The sequence below is a fragment of the Homalodisca vitripennis genome, chromosome 1 (assembly GCF_021130785.1).
Source record: "Homalodisca vitripennis isolate AUS2020 chromosome 1, UT_GWSS_2.1, whole genome shotgun sequence".
Lineage (NCBI taxonomy): Eukaryota > Metazoa > Arthropoda > Insecta > Hemiptera > Cicadellidae > Homalodisca > Homalodisca vitripennis.
The window spans coordinates 189326141-189342972 of NC_060207.1; the positions used below are offsets into that span (position 1 = coordinate 189326141).

General features: G+C 34.6%; 1 protein-coding gene across 1 annotated transcript in view; it reads right to left on the minus strand.

Moving 5' to 3' along the window:
• Positions 1–426: 426 nt before the first annotated feature.
• LOC124354333 (3'-5' RNA helicase YTHDC2-like) overlaps positions 427–16832 on the minus strand; it is a 97279-nt gene continuing 80873 nt past the window's right edge. The window contains exons 27-30 of the mRNA XM_046804704.1: positions 5041–5109; positions 2512–2633; positions 2169–2408; positions 427–864 (exon numbers count right to left, since the gene is read on the minus strand). Of these exons, the coding sequence (XP_046660660.1) occupies positions 703–864; positions 2169–2408; positions 2512–2633; positions 5041–5109 (593 nt within the window). The 3' untranslated portion in view covers positions 427–702. The remainder of the gene's footprint in view (positions 865–2168; positions 2409–2511; positions 2634–5040; positions 5110–16832) is intronic.

Here is a 16832-nt window from a genome sequence, read left to right on the forward strand (position 1 = left end):
ATATTGATTAGTAATGAACTGATCAATGATGTATTTCTTCCAGGGATGGAAACATAAATACGGCAGGATGCTGTGAGACTTTAAGTAATCTAAACTTTAAGTGAGTGTGCAATTCAAAACAAATGGCACCGTCCAACTACCACATGAAGCACAATCTAGATAGCAAGCGCTTTGGATTCTTCAATGAGGTCCAATGCTGTAGAGTGGTGATTATCCTTATTGGCAGGAAGTTTCTATTATACGAAGAAGAGGTAGAAAAGCTGGTCAGTCACTATTACATGTGTTTAAACATTGGTGGAAACTATGTAATAATAATTTAATGTATGTTCTTTCATATAAAAATAACATAGGTTGGACAAAATTGGTTAACTAGTTTTTTTTTTTTTTTTTAAATACTGTTTACTTTGGAATACGCCTGATGAAATAAATGTTAAATACTTTATATAATTTAAAATTCATAAAGTGTAAAATAAATGTAATAGAATGATTTATAATAAAACCTTTCTTAATTTAGAAAATTATAGGAACTTTACTAGAAAAAAAAAACTAAAACTGATCACACTGGCATTGTGTACTGGAACACTGAATAGCTAGCTTAGGAATATTAATCTTCATAAGATAAAAAAAGCAAACTCCCACTGAAGAAAGCAATACCCCTAAGAAAGGGTTACAGAAGATCATATGTAAAATGATATGGGATGTTCACTTGCGGTAGTAGTGCGAGTTATAGTGTGGACGGCCTCTGATAGGTCGGCCAGGAAACCCACTCTGGTGGTTCTGGTGGAGGGGGGTCTTGTTGGTCCACAAGGTTCCGGGACTATCCCACATCTTGCAGAGAGCATCCCCTACACTGGGTTCTATTTCCTGTACATAAATAAACCAGTGATTCAACCAATTTGTAAAGAAACTTCGTTTGAACAACTTAACTGTGAAAACAAGTAAAAGAGAAACTTTTAAGAAAGGGCCATAGAGATGTTTCGTTAATAATTTGCAAAAGTTAATAGATAATAGTGCTAATAAAGATGCGAATAGTACCTTATGTGTTATAACACAATTCCAAGTTGGTGTTTTTTGAAGATGATAATTTTTTACAATGAGGACTTATAATTAGAAATGGGTTTATTCCAATACTTGTTACCACGGCTCTTTTAACCTGATTCCAATACCAAGTTATCTAAGTATTTTATTAGAAAATAATGAATAAAATCAACAGAAGTTCTTCAAATAAACTTGGAAAATGATGATTATTTCTTTGTTATTACGTTTTATTATATTCAAGTAGTGTATAAAAATTGGGGGGAAAGGTACATTTGGGAGACATGTTAGAAGGGAGTCTACCCAACTTGCTTTGCTTTGTAAATAGTGTACATATAGTTTGTTTTGAAGTAAATATGTAAACTGAATGTTTTACTTAATGCTAAGAGTGATTATTTAAATTATTTTTTGAGAGAAAATATATAAAACTAAAATTGTACCTTCACTTCTAGGAAAGATAGAATTACCAATTTGTTTGTATAGACTCATAAATAGATGTAGAATATTATCCTAATCTGAACTTAGGCACTAGATTTTTTTATTGATGATTTTAGATGATGCAAATTCAAAAAAATTGTTAATAATGGGTTTAAAATTTTATTTAATAATTATTTGTTTTTGTAAATCAAATATAGTTTTGACTTTGCACTTAAATGGATAGTTAATCTCAAGTAAAAATACAAGCAAAATTAACTTGATATTTTGAAAAATAAAAGAGTTATAGTGTTTTAAGTAAAAGTGTACTTTATGCCAAAAATTCTGACATGTCTTGCATGTACCTATGATTTATGATTGGTACCCAAAGGGTTAAAAACATATTTTTCTAATTTTAATTTTAAAGATTTAAAAACAAGTTTTTGACTAAATTTTATTAGAAAACTGGTTTACATTATTTCATTTTGAAGCAAGTTAAGTTCCAATATTAAAAATATTAATTAAAATAATTTTTGTTTTGTTGTAATCCAAAAAAAGGACAAATGGGTTCGCAAAATTTGTTCTTTAAATTATTTAATTTCTCATTAAATTATTTTTATATCTGTTCCCAAAGTATTTAATATGTTCATTAATAGACAATGTTTTATTACCCTTAAATATATCAAATTAAAAGCATTAAAATCTAAGCCATATTATACCTGGCCATCTCTGCTAGTCTGAACTTTATTGTTCTCGTTGTAGGGGTTCACCAGATGACGGGTAGCGTTAAACGAGATGTTTCCGCGCTTGATCCATTCTACAGGCAACACACAGTTGAGATTCCCGCCCTGCTCAGGTAGTGGTTCCCCACTCTCACACTTATCCCCTCGCAATCGTGCATACCCTTGAAAGTGACCCGAACTTTGCAGGGAGAACACCAGTATCACCGTCTTGCCAGCCTATCCCAACACAATAAGTAAAAGAAAAATTTGGAGAAGACAATATGAATTATGTTAATTCATGTTAAAAAATATAGAGATAAAACAGTACTATTCACAGTACCTTAAATGCTTCCACTAATTTCTTCTCCGTGTTGTGAGTAAATGCCCAAACTCCTCGATTGACTGAAGCGTCAACAGTCTTCAGGTGTCCAGCTTTGATGACAAAATATCTGGTGTTGCTTTCTATGAGACAAAGAAAAGAACTTTATATTTTGGCTATACATTAATTGAAATAAACATGAACAAATTTTATTTAAAACACTTATACTTTCAATCTAAGCAAATGTTTTATTAATTGGACCTAAGCTAAATCTTTACAAATGTAGTAGTTCTCAAATAACATTAACTAAATAATTTCCAGTATTCTTGAAAATAATGGAAGTCTGGAGATATTTACATGATAAAAATCAATCTTGGTAATATAAAACTGAAATAAAGGTTTATTGTAAAATCAATTCATAACAATCTTGAAAAATACAAAAAGTTAAATTTTAAAATAAGCATTATTTTATATTGAGATGTATTTGTTACATAATTGTTTACAACAGTATACATTCATAAAAATAAAAATAAACAAAATTAGGAAATAGTAAAGACTTGCTAAGAGGAAAACGTAGTAATATCACAGCTGAATTACAAGCAACTTCTCAATACAATGTGCAAAATTGGCAAAATTTCAAGTTGATAGTGGGAATTTTCTTATGTATGTTATTATCTGAAAGTGTATACATAAAAAAAGATAAATTATGTAATTTACCAACAATATGAGTATTATCTGCTTGATGGTAGTCGGTTGTACCAATCACTAATATGATCAACAGTAAATCTTATTTTTCTTCACCTTATAAACTGATAGGATGAGGACCAATGTTCATAAAAATTGAGGTTTTTAAAAATGTTCACTACTGATAATTAAAAACTATAACTATGCACACATCGAGGCAAAGCAATCTTAACAATTTTCATCTGGTGTTAAACAAAGGTGCCATCTTGTACCCAGAAGAACCTTCCAGCCGTCCTCAAGCATAGAAACAAACTTATAGATTATTTCTGGATAAAAATCGACATCCATAATCCTTTCAGAACGATTCAACTTATAATAATTTACCTAGATATGGCTCATGATGTATCTCCTTCTTGTGGATGGTAACAATAATGTTCTGCAGACCAAATTCAAACATTTCAACTGATAATTCGTTTCAAGTGAACTAAGGTTCATCACTAGAAAATTTTATCACCAATTTGTCCTGGAGATCATTGTGTGTAAGCTGCCAAATCCAAGAACAGTAAACTAATCGTTTGAGTCTAGTGGGTACAGTTCCTGAACTTTTCACATTTGTACAGGTGTAATTTTATACATTTCCTTAATGTTTTGCAAGTCTAACAATCTTTTTGTTTGGATGACTAAAAAGATTTTTGGGACCTATTTTCAGTAGTCAGACCTATTTTTGGGACCTTCAAATTTCTCTTTTTAACAAATGTAAGGACAGCTCCATTTCACTGCTTAGTGCAGCGTTTGAAATCTGGTGCTGTCACAGACTTGACTCCTGGGATCTGGAGTCCTCATCTGTCTAAAGAGATCCAACAAAAGTTGATGGTAATGAAAAAGCTCAAAACGAACTCTACAATGGATTACATTTGATTTTGTAGTGTCTGTGTCTCTGATGTTGAAACAATGCAAATTATTTGTTTTGAGCTCCTTCTTCACCGACTTTTCTTGGATCTCTTCAGTTGGCTGAGGACTTCAGATTCCAGGAGTCAAGACTATGACAGTGACAGATTTCAGATGCTGCACTGAGATAGTGTGAAATGTAGCTGAGCTAAACACTCGTATTGAATCATCTCTTCCCACCATAGGACTATGTTATGTGAAGTTTAAGAATTTGCTAAGTATACACAAATTATTTTTGTTTCTTCTTATGTTGCTTATAAAGAGCTCTGGTAAAATTATCATTCATTTTAGAAATTTTGTTTGTTTAATTTTTCTCATAAAAATACATAAGAAAATAAAATAAGCGTACAATAGCAAAGCATTATATAAAATATTTTGTTCTGTAATACTAAACATTCTCTTTTAAGTAAAATATATAGATGGTAATAATGTGTAATGTACTGTACAAAAAAAAATTTTAAATAAAATTTCAATATTTTAAAATTTTACTTTTTACATATCTACAATACTGTTATTTGTGATTCTTGTAGAATGATAACTCGTAACAAATGAATAACTAATTAAATACCTGATATATTTCAATTCTCTCCTTGGATACATATTCTGGGCCAGTATTCAATATAGGAAACATTACGGAATATTACTGCTATAACCTTTGGTGATGATGTGTTAAAAAAATGTTTACAGTGGTATAGGAAGAGTTAATCTTGAAGTGTTAGTTCAGTTATCAAGTCTATTTTTTGTTCTTCTATCTCCAAAACTTTCTGGCAAATGAAAGTTCAGTTTACAACATGAGGTAAGTAAAAACTTTAAGACTTTTGAAAAAATAATCAACAAAGTGGCAAAAATAGCTGTGCCAATGTAGAAGTATAAAACCACCATTTTTAAAGTTAAATCAAAATATTGAAAATATTATACCATTTGCACGTATTCCAGAAGTATTTTGAGCCATTGGTGATGAGGGTCCTCCTGTAGACATTTTGATTTCTGAAATATATAACAAATATTAATCAATACTGAAAAATTTGGACCAACAAATTTTTCCTGCTGTTGTTATGTTTCGAATAAAACACCTCCTACTCAGTTAGCCTTGGACCTGTGCAAGAAATTCTGGTGACCTCTACCTCCACCTCTTGCTTGATCGTAAGATAACCGGATCTGACGATCAGGTAACGTCGAGTGTGGCTGCTGCTTAGATAGGTGACCGCTGAACAATTCTGTCCTTGCAATCAGCCCGCCTGTCCGACCATTGGTGGTGGTTCAGAAGACACCTTTAAGCCATTTTTGTTCCCAGGTTAAGTGTTACAGCGGGTGTCTTAGCCCTAATTTCGCCTGGTAAAATAAGACATCTTTACTTTACTTTTATTTACCTCCCCTACTTTAAAATGAAATGAAATGTTTATTCTCTCTTCACAATCAATTAATTGTAATAAAACAACAATAATATTATATTTCTATACCTAGTTTTTGATCAAATAAAGTGTTAAATAATTAGGATGTATTTTTCTATTCTTGAAAACAAATATTATAATAGGAATTATTAAACAAAACAGAAATATAAGCTGTTGCAGAACTGCTGAGAGAATAAATACACACGCAAGAAAAGATAAATTCTTCTGTTTTTGCATGGGAGTCACCAATATTTTATATTTCAAATTTCAAATTTTACTGTTGTTTCCTGTTAACCTAGACAAACACGTACACACACACACATACCTATACATCCAATATGAAAACATATGCTATCACATATAATATCATTGCCGTAACTATTTGATCATGTCTCTCTTGAGGAAACTACTTTTGAGGCAAAAATAATTTTGTTTATAACTTAATTTTGACGTGACAACGTCTTAAATTAGGTTGCGGCTCGGAGTCACTCATGAAAAAGTGTAACGCCCGGTAACGTTACGATGCCCGTCCAGTGGGTCCGCCGCACGGGATAAAGCAGATAACTGTGGGTCCGCCGCACGGGATAAAGCAGATAACTATGTTTATTCGTGAAAATGTGGAGTGCTTAGATTCGTCATTTACAACTACAACAATAAAGGTAAATAATTGTACACTGATATTTCATTATCGTAAACTATGATTGATTGATTAATTGTTAGATTGACACAAAAGTTGAGAAACTGAGTTTATAGGTTATGTCATACTATTGACAAAATAATGTTGATAGTGTTAAGTAAATTATTAGTTTAAATCACTCTGCAATCAATCGTAATTCAGTCGATTGAGAAGAAACAGCGCGTATTGCTAGTCAAACATTTAAAATAACAAATTATAACCTCTAACCTGTCATAACAGTGCGACCAAACAAACGAACTAAACCGACCAATCACCACGCGCGGAGTTAGAATTTAACTGTGTTTAGCAAGAATTTCAAATTCCAATTTTAGTAAATGTTTTATTCAACTTTACCATTTACAATAACAAATTTTAATTAATTTCAAATTATGTACAATGTTTTAGTAAACAAAATATATTTCTATAGTTAAAATTTGTGCAATTCTTATTTTCATTCAATTCCTTGTTCCTATTGTGCAATTTAATAATATTCATATCAATAAATATTCTACCGAGAAAAAGACGTTGTCACGTAAAATCTTCGCCCGTAAAACCGACTTTACAGGCAACCATAATTTTTTTTTGTAGATTTTTTAACCCTTCCCACGCGGAACTTATCTTTCAATTTTGATTCATAACGCGTAATTAACTTAATTTTTTTTTTACATTTTACCAACTCAAATTTTTTTTAGTTAGTGGTGGCTATTAGGAATAAAAAAATAATACAGTATCACAAAATAATCAGACCCCTATATTTTTTAACAAATTTTACAAAAAATTAAAAAAAACAATCTCTTTACTTCAATTTCTAAAAATATTTTCAATAAGGTAAAATTAATATATTTTACAAAAAACTAATGCTAAATACAACAGGAACACGAACGGTAAATAAGGAAATATGGCAAAACAGCGTTAAACACTAAAATATGCCGTGCCGGGATATATCCGTTTACCGCGTAATGGTTCGCCGCAGACTGAGGCTAAATCACGCCACGAGGGACAAAGCCACGTCCTCCCACCACTGCGACGCGACAATGAGGTTCAAACTGGAACATCTGCTTTTCGGAACAAGTATTCAACACTCCCTTGAACTCTAGCGGATTCCACGGCAACTACAATGTATTAAATAACACAAAATAGACTTTGAAGGAAATATCCGTTTACCGCATTTAAGTCAAAATAAGGCATAACGGATATATCCGTTTGTCGCGTGGGAAGGGTTAAGTTTTTCTTTAGAGGAACATATTATCTTACTTGTTTGGTTATTATTATTATTGTTTAAGAAAAATGTAGTTAGTAACTAGTTTAATACAGCAAACACTTGTTCCAATTCATTAGTATCATGATTCAAGAGCCAATCCTTGACACAGATTTTTAAGGTTTTCATTGTGGGTGAATTTTTAATGTAAACAGGTAAACTATTGTAAAACTTGGGTCCGAGGTATATAAAAGACTTCTGCAGCAAAGAACTATTCACTCTCTGTGGCCTGATCATGCCGATCTGCCTGGTAATATATCCTCCATGTGTTGTTTCGAGATCAACAGTGACTCCTGGAAACCATTATTTGCTTGTCACCATTTCTATTTCTGATGCAATTTGAAATAGTGTATTTAGATTTAAAAAATTTGTAATACTTATGCTTTATTCTAAATAAATTAAGAATTGTTTTAAACATTCTCTCCCAATAATTTTACCACTCAATAGATTTTCTGAGCTTTTCTCCGAACTGTTTTTTACAAGCAAAACTAATTAATCATACTTTAATAAAAATCTCTCAATATCCATAGAGGGTCATTCCATGTCAAATCAACCAATGGTCTGGCTGGACCTTGACCTCCAGATTTTGATGACTTTTAGTATGGAAGTTGTACCTACAAAGACTAGTTAAAATTCAAAATTTTACATTTTTCTGTCTTCGTATTTTTGAGTTACACAGGCTTTTAAAAACCCACAAAAAGGCAGTTTTTAGTCATGTCTCAGTATTTTCTTATCACCAAAGCTAAAAGATTATTAAAGATAAAGCACAAATTTGTGGAAATTTGTTCCCATTGAAATGCTCTTTAATTTGATATATCACATAACTATGTTTCTTTATGTTTAGATTTTTTTAATTCTCCCAAAAAAAGGTTTTTGTAAAACCAAAAATACGTCCCATTAAAAAAAAAAATACTATTAACATTATAACTGACTATACTCCAAATTTCAGAACGGAATGTAAACAGGTTCATATTAAAAAAAAATATTTTCTTAACGGAATACTCACCGGTTTGATGTGAGCAGCCATTGCTTTACATTAAGTAATGGACTGTGTTCTGCAATCAGTTAGGTGTGTTTTATTATTAATAGTTTTTATTTTGACAATACAAGTAGTTTATGTATGAATTTAGCATTGCTAGACTACATCTTTTCAGTATTACCTTTTATAATTCATGAAAAGAGTGTATTCAATTATACAGATAGGCTGGATTCTGAAAAGTAGAAAGTAACAGTCTGTTCTTTAAGAATTTTGAATAAGAATGTTGCTGAATTGGTTTAAGATATTTACAATTCTAATGACGTTAGTAGAGTGATGCCTGGTAAAACAGATCATGTCACCAATGGAAATAAAGATCGAAAGGTACAGGTACAAAAGAGAGTAGCTAATTTTTAAAGAAACAACACCAATTTAAAGAAAAATTCCTAACAAGTTAAATTAATTTTCAAAGGATAGTAAGCTTAGTCATATTCGATCAACCAACTACAATTAGTGTCGGACGATCTGCGGACATGTCGATCACCATTCCAGACACCGATCAGGCTTTGTCGTCTGCATGTGACGTAGTTAATCTGACTGGTGAAGATCTACTAACCGATCAAAATGGCTGGAAGGAGGTGGAAGGGAAGAAGAAGAAGAATAAGAGAAACACTGGAAAAGGACCAGCTGATTAACCTCAAAGTGATGGATATGGGCCTACTTCTCCTAACGTTAAAAACTGTGACACTAAAAGTATAATTAGTGCAGTGAAAAGTGCTAAACCGCGGAAACCACAAGTCTTAATAGGTACTGCTGAAGCAAAAACAGACTGCGGATTAACAGGGGCCAAAAAAGCGTGGTTTCACATAGGTAAAGTATCAAAAAATACGGAAGTGAAAGACGTAGAAAGTTTCGTTACCAGGACCTTTCCAAACATTGATTTTGAAATAGAAAAGTTGGATACAAAAGGACTAAATAACAGTTTTAGGCTAGGTGTTGAGTACATCCATAAAGACCAAATAGCCCAATCCTCGCTATGGCCTAAAAACATTACTATTAAGCGTTTTTTATTCCGGAGAGCCAAACAGGATCAACTAGGTTAAGCAATTTACATGACTCCTGGAACAATAAAGACAGTTTTGTTTGTGTTTGTTTAAATGTACAGTGTTTGAGTACTAAACTAAATGCTCTTACACATTATATGGAAGAAGCTAGGCCTAGCATACTGTGTTTAACTGAGCATTGGTTAAGGTCTGAACAATACCAATATTTCTCAAAAATAGACACACTTACCCTCTCTAGTTTATATTGCAGAAAAAATTACAAAAATGGTGGTTCAGCAATCTATGCAAATGAAGGACTAACTACTCGTGTTGTAGATCTGGAACATTTTTGTTTGGAAAAAACCATTGAACTCGCTGCTACTGAACTAAATTTTGTAGGTCTGCATAGGCCTATTGTTATAATTTCGGTTTACCGATCCCCGGATGGTGACTTGGAGCAATTCCTTCAGCTACTGGACAATTGTCTGGAAAGCCTATCACTGAAAAATAAAGCTATTATCCTGTGTGGTGATTTTAATATACACCTGGAAACAACTTCCAAGGAAGAGGCGGCCTTCACTAACCTACTGCGGTGTCATAATATCTTCATAGCAAACCGTAAACCAACAAGAGGAAGTGTCTGTTTGGACACCTTTGCCACAAACCTCGACCAGTGGGACTTCGATGTCAGTGTGGAAAATCCTCTCATTGCGGACCACTGCGCAGTCGTCTTCAAACTTAAGGCAAGATCCGCTATGGTGAGTAAGGTTGTACCTCCAATTTCATGGCACAAAAATTACAAATTTTATAAAAGGCACATTTCAGATGACAAGGTTCAACTCTTGCTTAGGGCTCTGTACCAAATTGACTGGAACAGTGAACTGGTAAAAAACGGACCGGAAGTTTTTGACTCCCTTTTCACATGTTTTTGTCATAAGTTCAATGAATTTTTTCCTCTTATTCCTACTGGTGATCCTAAACCTAAAGTAACTCTGAGGCCTGCTGCGAGGAGTTCTGGCAAGAAATGGTTCACTGATGAGTTGAAACACCTTAAATTGCATGTGTTAATGCTGCATGACCTTTCTAAGAAAGTAACTCTAGCAAGCGTAAAAACCATTCTTGACACCCAGTACCGTAAGTATTTTAAAATTTACAGAGGTAAATTGAAGGCGGCCAAAATAGCCCAAAACGTCTCCTACATCGATTCTGCGCCAAATAGATGCAAGGCGGCTTGGCAAGTTATCAACCAAAACAAGGTAAAATCTCAACAATTTTCATATCCAGGTAGCCCTGACGATTTTAACACCTTTTTCATCAAATCAGTCGAAGATATTGTATCTAAGTTTCCGCAGGCTGCGGATGTGAGCCTGGACCTGGGTTTTTTACCAACACCCAACTGCACACTTATGGAATGGGAAGAGGTAAGCCCCAAATTAATTACCGCTTTAGTGAAGAACTTTAGGTCCTCCAAAAGTCAGGATGTTTACGGCATGTCGGGTGAAGTCTTGAAGTCCGTCATCGACGCTATAGCTGACCCTCTATGCAAAGCCATAAATTGCTGCCTAAGATTTGGTGTTTTTCCTGACTACATGAAAATATCTAGAACGATCCCCATCTACAAGAAGGGCGACCATCAAGAACTGGCAAATTACCGTCCGATATCGATAATCCCGGTATTGGCCAAAGTCATGGAAAGTGTCATGAAAATTCAGCTAGTGAAATACTTCGAAGAAAACAACCTGTTCATGGCGGGGCAGCATGGTTTTAGGAGATGCCACTCTACTACTACGGCAATATTATCACTAGTTGAACAAATAACCAAGGCATTTGAGGAGGGTGAATCAATGGCGCTTACACTCTGCGATCTCAGCAGGGCGTTCGACTGCGTATCACACCAACTACTGCTCCAGAAGTTGTCTCACTATGGAATAGGTTCTACGGTCCACAAGACATTAGCATCGTATCTGCTAAACAGGAAACAGGCCGTCTTTCTGGAGGGTGCGCAGTCGGGGATCTTGCTGGTCAAGCACGGAGTGCCTCAGGGTTCTGTTCTGGGGCCCTTACTCTTCCTCATACTGGTCAATGACCTAGAACTCGAGGGTCGCTCTCTCCTATTCGCAGATGACTCAACCTTAACAACAAGAGGGAAAGATTTAAACAGAGTGAGGCAGGATGCAATAATGTTACTGGACAGGGCAAAACAATGGTTTGAAGTCAACCATTTGCAGTTAAACCCAGACAAAACCCAGCACCTGATATGCACACTCAAGAGAGACATAGGCTCCCAAACCAATGATAACGTAAAATTGCTCGGTTTTTATCTGGACCGAAGAATGACGTGGACGGCACATGTTTCTCAGGTCTGTGTCAAACTCTCCAGAGTGCTCTGCCTCCTCAGGAAATTAAGGAACCAGGTAACAGAACCCTATTTACAAACAGCATATCATGCACTCTTCCAAAGCCACATTATCTATGGACTGATACTATGGGGTCATTCTGGAGCCTGTGAAGACGTGCTGAAGCTGCAAAAGAAAGCTGTAAGAATTATAACCTCTTCAGGATACTTGGAGCACTGCCGGCCAATTTTCATCCGCCTGAATATCCTTACAGTCTACAGCCAGTACGTCTACAACTCCATCTTGCAGGTACGGGAGCAGTCTTTCAGTATTCCCTCCAGAAGCGACATCCACGGCTATGACACTCGCAGAGCCCGGGACTTAAACATCGCACGATGCCGACTCTCCGGCACATTAAGGAGTTTCCCTAGGTATGGTCAAAAGCTGTTTAACTTGCTACCGATAAGTGTGAGACATCTTGAGCATGCCAAGTTCAAGTCAGCCTTGCATGAAGAGCTCATAAGGAGGCCGCTTTATTCCTTAAAGGAGCTGGAAGAAAAGCCACTGTTTGGGTGACCCACCGCCACAAATGTAAATATGTAAATATTGTAAATTTTTTAACTATTTGACATGAACATTTACTTTTGACGCAGTCTATACGGGAAATCCGTCCATTGACGAAGAATACAAGTATCAAGGACTACATTCTTCTTGGATAAAGTAACACACAAAATTGTGTGTTGCTGTTACAATTCACCAGAACATAAAATTAATGATGATTCAAAAATGCAAAATTTTGTCCTGGATGATGAATATCTTTGAAATCCGATCACTCCTTGTGTCTGGTCAAGATAATGTACAATGCACCTTCTCATCACTGTTACACCAACGTGTGTAAAGAATACCCAAGTGGTAGTGAATTAAAAGACAATGTATAACAAATTTTATAATGAAATAATAGATGAATATACTTACAAAAAGTGGGCAATTGTAGATGAAAACAGTAGTAAAAACATCAGAGATTTTATTGTGATTTTTAGAAACATATTTAAGGCTTTAAATACATACATTTATAATTAATCAGCAACAGGGACACTACAATGAAATAAACAAAAAATTAACAGAAGGCCATGTAATTAATTGTGTTTTGGTGAAAAATTATTCCTTCATCATACAAGGTGAAATACAATCCTTTCTCTGAACAACCAGCCAAGTTGCCCTACACCCCTTCGTTACTTATTACAAATTGAAGGGAAAATTGAAATATTTTCAATATGTTTCATATAAGACTATCTGGAACACAACACAGTTGCCTTTAGGCCCCGGGCACGATACGAGCGGTGAGCGTCGAGCGCCGAGCGTCAGAGCGGCACCGCTCTGCCAACGCTTTGCAATCGGGCCCCATATGTTGTCGTGCAAATGTGAAGAGGGGTGTCACGATAGACTTGAGCGGTGAGCGACAGTGAGCGGCGCCGCTTAGCGTCAAAGGCACCGCCAAACCCTGCCCGATTACTTTTTGTACGACGCTCGACGCTCAGATGAGTCATGCTTCTTTCCACGGTTTTCAGTCTAGTTCAAGATGGCAGAAGGGCAAAAACCACGTGAGCCTCCGGCTAAACTTAAGAAAAAGGACATTGTTGCTTTGAAGAAGCTTAGTGATACTCAAATTGAAAGTTTGGTATGTGAAGTTCCGTGTCGTTCATCATTGTGGAATGATAAAGACAACAACGTTCTGGATCTTCTTTCAACTGTTTGATGAGATGGTGGTACTCTCCATAAACCCTTCTTCGCCTGTTAATTGGATGAACTCCCCATCGTTTTATCCCACGCTTGCAACCCCGAACTACACGCCTTTTCAATATTGAATTTTCCGATAACAACAGAAGATGTACTAGGTCCTCACTCGAAGGCATATTGCAACACACTTGCGCCGCTTGTATCGTGACCACCCTCGCCGCTCTGGTGACGCTCGAGTGCCGCTCGACGCTCGTCGCTCGTATCGTGCCCGGGGCCTTATGCTTTCTAGAATAAAAGCTTTTGCAAATCTTGAAGTAGATTGTGCCTTTTCCTGTTAAAATATCACTTCCTTCTCTGATGGCAACACCACTCAGTACAAGGATTAAAAAAAATGTTATAATTATGTTTGCATAAAGACATTTTTGGGATTGAAGTCGAGTGGCAGTTATTTGCAACATCTCATTTCAGTTTGGATAAATATTCTTAATAATAAATTAATGTCAGTTTACCAAGTAACACCAACTGGTTCGGAATATATCACTTCTGGTTTTGTAACAGTAGCAAATTAAAATTCTTAGAAGCTGGAATATAGTCTATTGAGAAAAAAAACATGTATATGAGGTGCCAGGAAACACTCTTGTAGCTAATTTTAAGTGTTCAAAAATGTAACTTTATTTTTGCCATAACAGAAAAAGTGCATTGCAATAAAAACTTTAAAAGATTCAAGGTATATTAGCACTTTATTTAAACACTTATTATTAAGATACATAAAAAAGTTTTCCTACATAATTTAGAAACATTAACTAAATGGATAGAATCATTGACTAGGAAAGGGAGATAATTTCACACCTAACTAACTTATTGCAGAACACAATACCTTACTTAATATAAAGCAATGGTTGCTTACACCAACCCGGTGTGTACTCAAGTGACCAAATTGAAGAGAACATATTTTTGGGAGAATCCAACAAAATTCTAAATATTAAAAAACCATGTCATGTGGTATATCGAATTAAAGAGCATTTCAAATGGAAAAGAATGCAACAAATTTGAGCTTTTTAGCTTTATTAGTTTTTTAATTCCAGTGTTTAGAAAATACTGAGACATGACCATAAACTGTCTTTTTGTGGGTTTTTAAGTCTGTCTCAAAAACCCGACAGCAGAAAAATGTAAAATGTAACATTTTAACTAGTTTTAGTAGGTACAACTTTCATACAAACAAATACAAATATCTAAGAGGTCAAGGTCCAAAATTAATTTTTATAGATTGATTAGAAATGGAATGACCCTAGAGATAATCTTTTAACCTTCACCTTGCCTAATCCAACAGTTTTCATCAGTACAGTGGTGGCGCATATGTCAGTTTCCCTATAAAGTAGGGTATTTTGTTTCAATAGGTTGGTAACAATGTTAAGTTGGCAGCAACACTGAGTAAGTTCGTTATTCTCTGTTCCAGTGGTTAGTGTAAAGTGACAGTCTTTGTGTCTGTTATTTGTTTATGTGTGTTTTTAAAATTTGTGCAAACAAACAACGAGTATACATCCTTCAGCTGTAGTGGAAGCATAATAAAAATACTGCTATAATAATTGAAGAATTTCGTGGTAAATATATACATACTCAACGGTATATTTGGGAGTTAAATAAGAAATTAGAAAACACAGGAAGCGGTTTAAATGCCCAGAAGTGAGGTCATCCACGATCAATTTGCAACAAAGAAAACCTGCAGACAGTTGCTCAAGGTTTTTGTAGCCAGTCCTGGTAAATCGTCTCGTAGGATATCTGCTGAACTAGAAATATCAAGAAGAAGCGTGCAAAGAATGTTAAAGCTATTAAAATGTAAGCCATACCGTCCATCTTTACTCCAAGCACTTCACAAGGATGATTCTGATAGGTGATTGGAATTCTGTAAGACAATAATGAATTATCCGCTCAGAGGCTGATCCAAGTTTCTTGCAATCAATTTTGTGGTGTGATGAGGCATGTTTAAAACTAAATGGACGTGTTAATCGGCATAACTGTGTATACTGGTCGGATGTAAATCCTCATAAAGTAATCCAAGCAGAACTCAACGTGCCTGGTGTTATGATATGGGGAGGTATTTCGATTAGTGCATTGATTGGTCCTTATTTTCTTCAAGAAAAAGTTAACTCAAAGTTATAGTTGCTGCAAGAAGTAGTAGTTCCCGAGCTCAGAAACAATCCTGTTTTTAATATTCATTCGCTCATATGGCAACAATCGGTTAGCAGACTGATCTTAAAAAAGAGGAGTGAGCTGTCACACACCCATTCTGCTCTTAGAACAAACATGCAAATGAGTAGTCTCTTCACTAATTCTGAAGGTGGGTTTTCGGGATTAACCAATGCAATGAGCACCATTGAATTTGCAATCCGTTCTTCACGTTTCTGCTGGCATGTATTACACATTCAACACTATGGTGCATTATGCCAATGGATCTGATTTTCCTATATATTGGTGAACGTTTTACAAGTTTGGTTAACTCAGTTTACTGCGATAATTTATAATTTCATATTTGTGTTAGAAAATGGATTTTGAAAATATATTTTTATTACAATTTTAGTGAATCTTATTATGAAAGTATGTATAACATGAACATAAAATATTATGTTGTCACAACATTATTACCGGGTTAACTATAAAGAGAAAGAAACTGTAACATGATAATATCTATATTGACTTCTGAATATGAAAGTGAAAAATTTCCAACTATTAATAAATACCAGCTTTTACTGATTTTCCACCTCATCACATTTTAGTTCATAAGATCAGTGCTAGCCTGACTATTTGAAAACTACATTCATAAAAATAACTATTTTGAATATGGGAACCAACACAGTGACAACAATAGTAGATGGATTCGACTTCTACATGTGAAAATTATTTCACACCAGTTTCTATTAACAATAATTCTTTTATGTGGAAAATAAACTACTCTGTCATTGAAAGTTATAATCAGTTGACAGTTTATACAAAGAGAAACTGTGCACAGACGTTATAGGTTAGGAACTGGCTGCTACTTTCTTCTACAGAGCAAAAACTCTAGATGAAAATTCCACATTTTGTTGTACTCTCAATTTATTCTGAATCTGCAAACGTACAGCTATATTTCCTTAAGTGATATTCTTACAAAACAATCATATTTAAATTAAACTACAAAGAAAAAAGGTCTTGTTTATAGAAATATAAAACATACAACATTCTTAAACATCACTACACTATAGCATAAAATATATCTGGTCACGAAAGGGTTAAAAATCTATGATGTATAAAGCTAA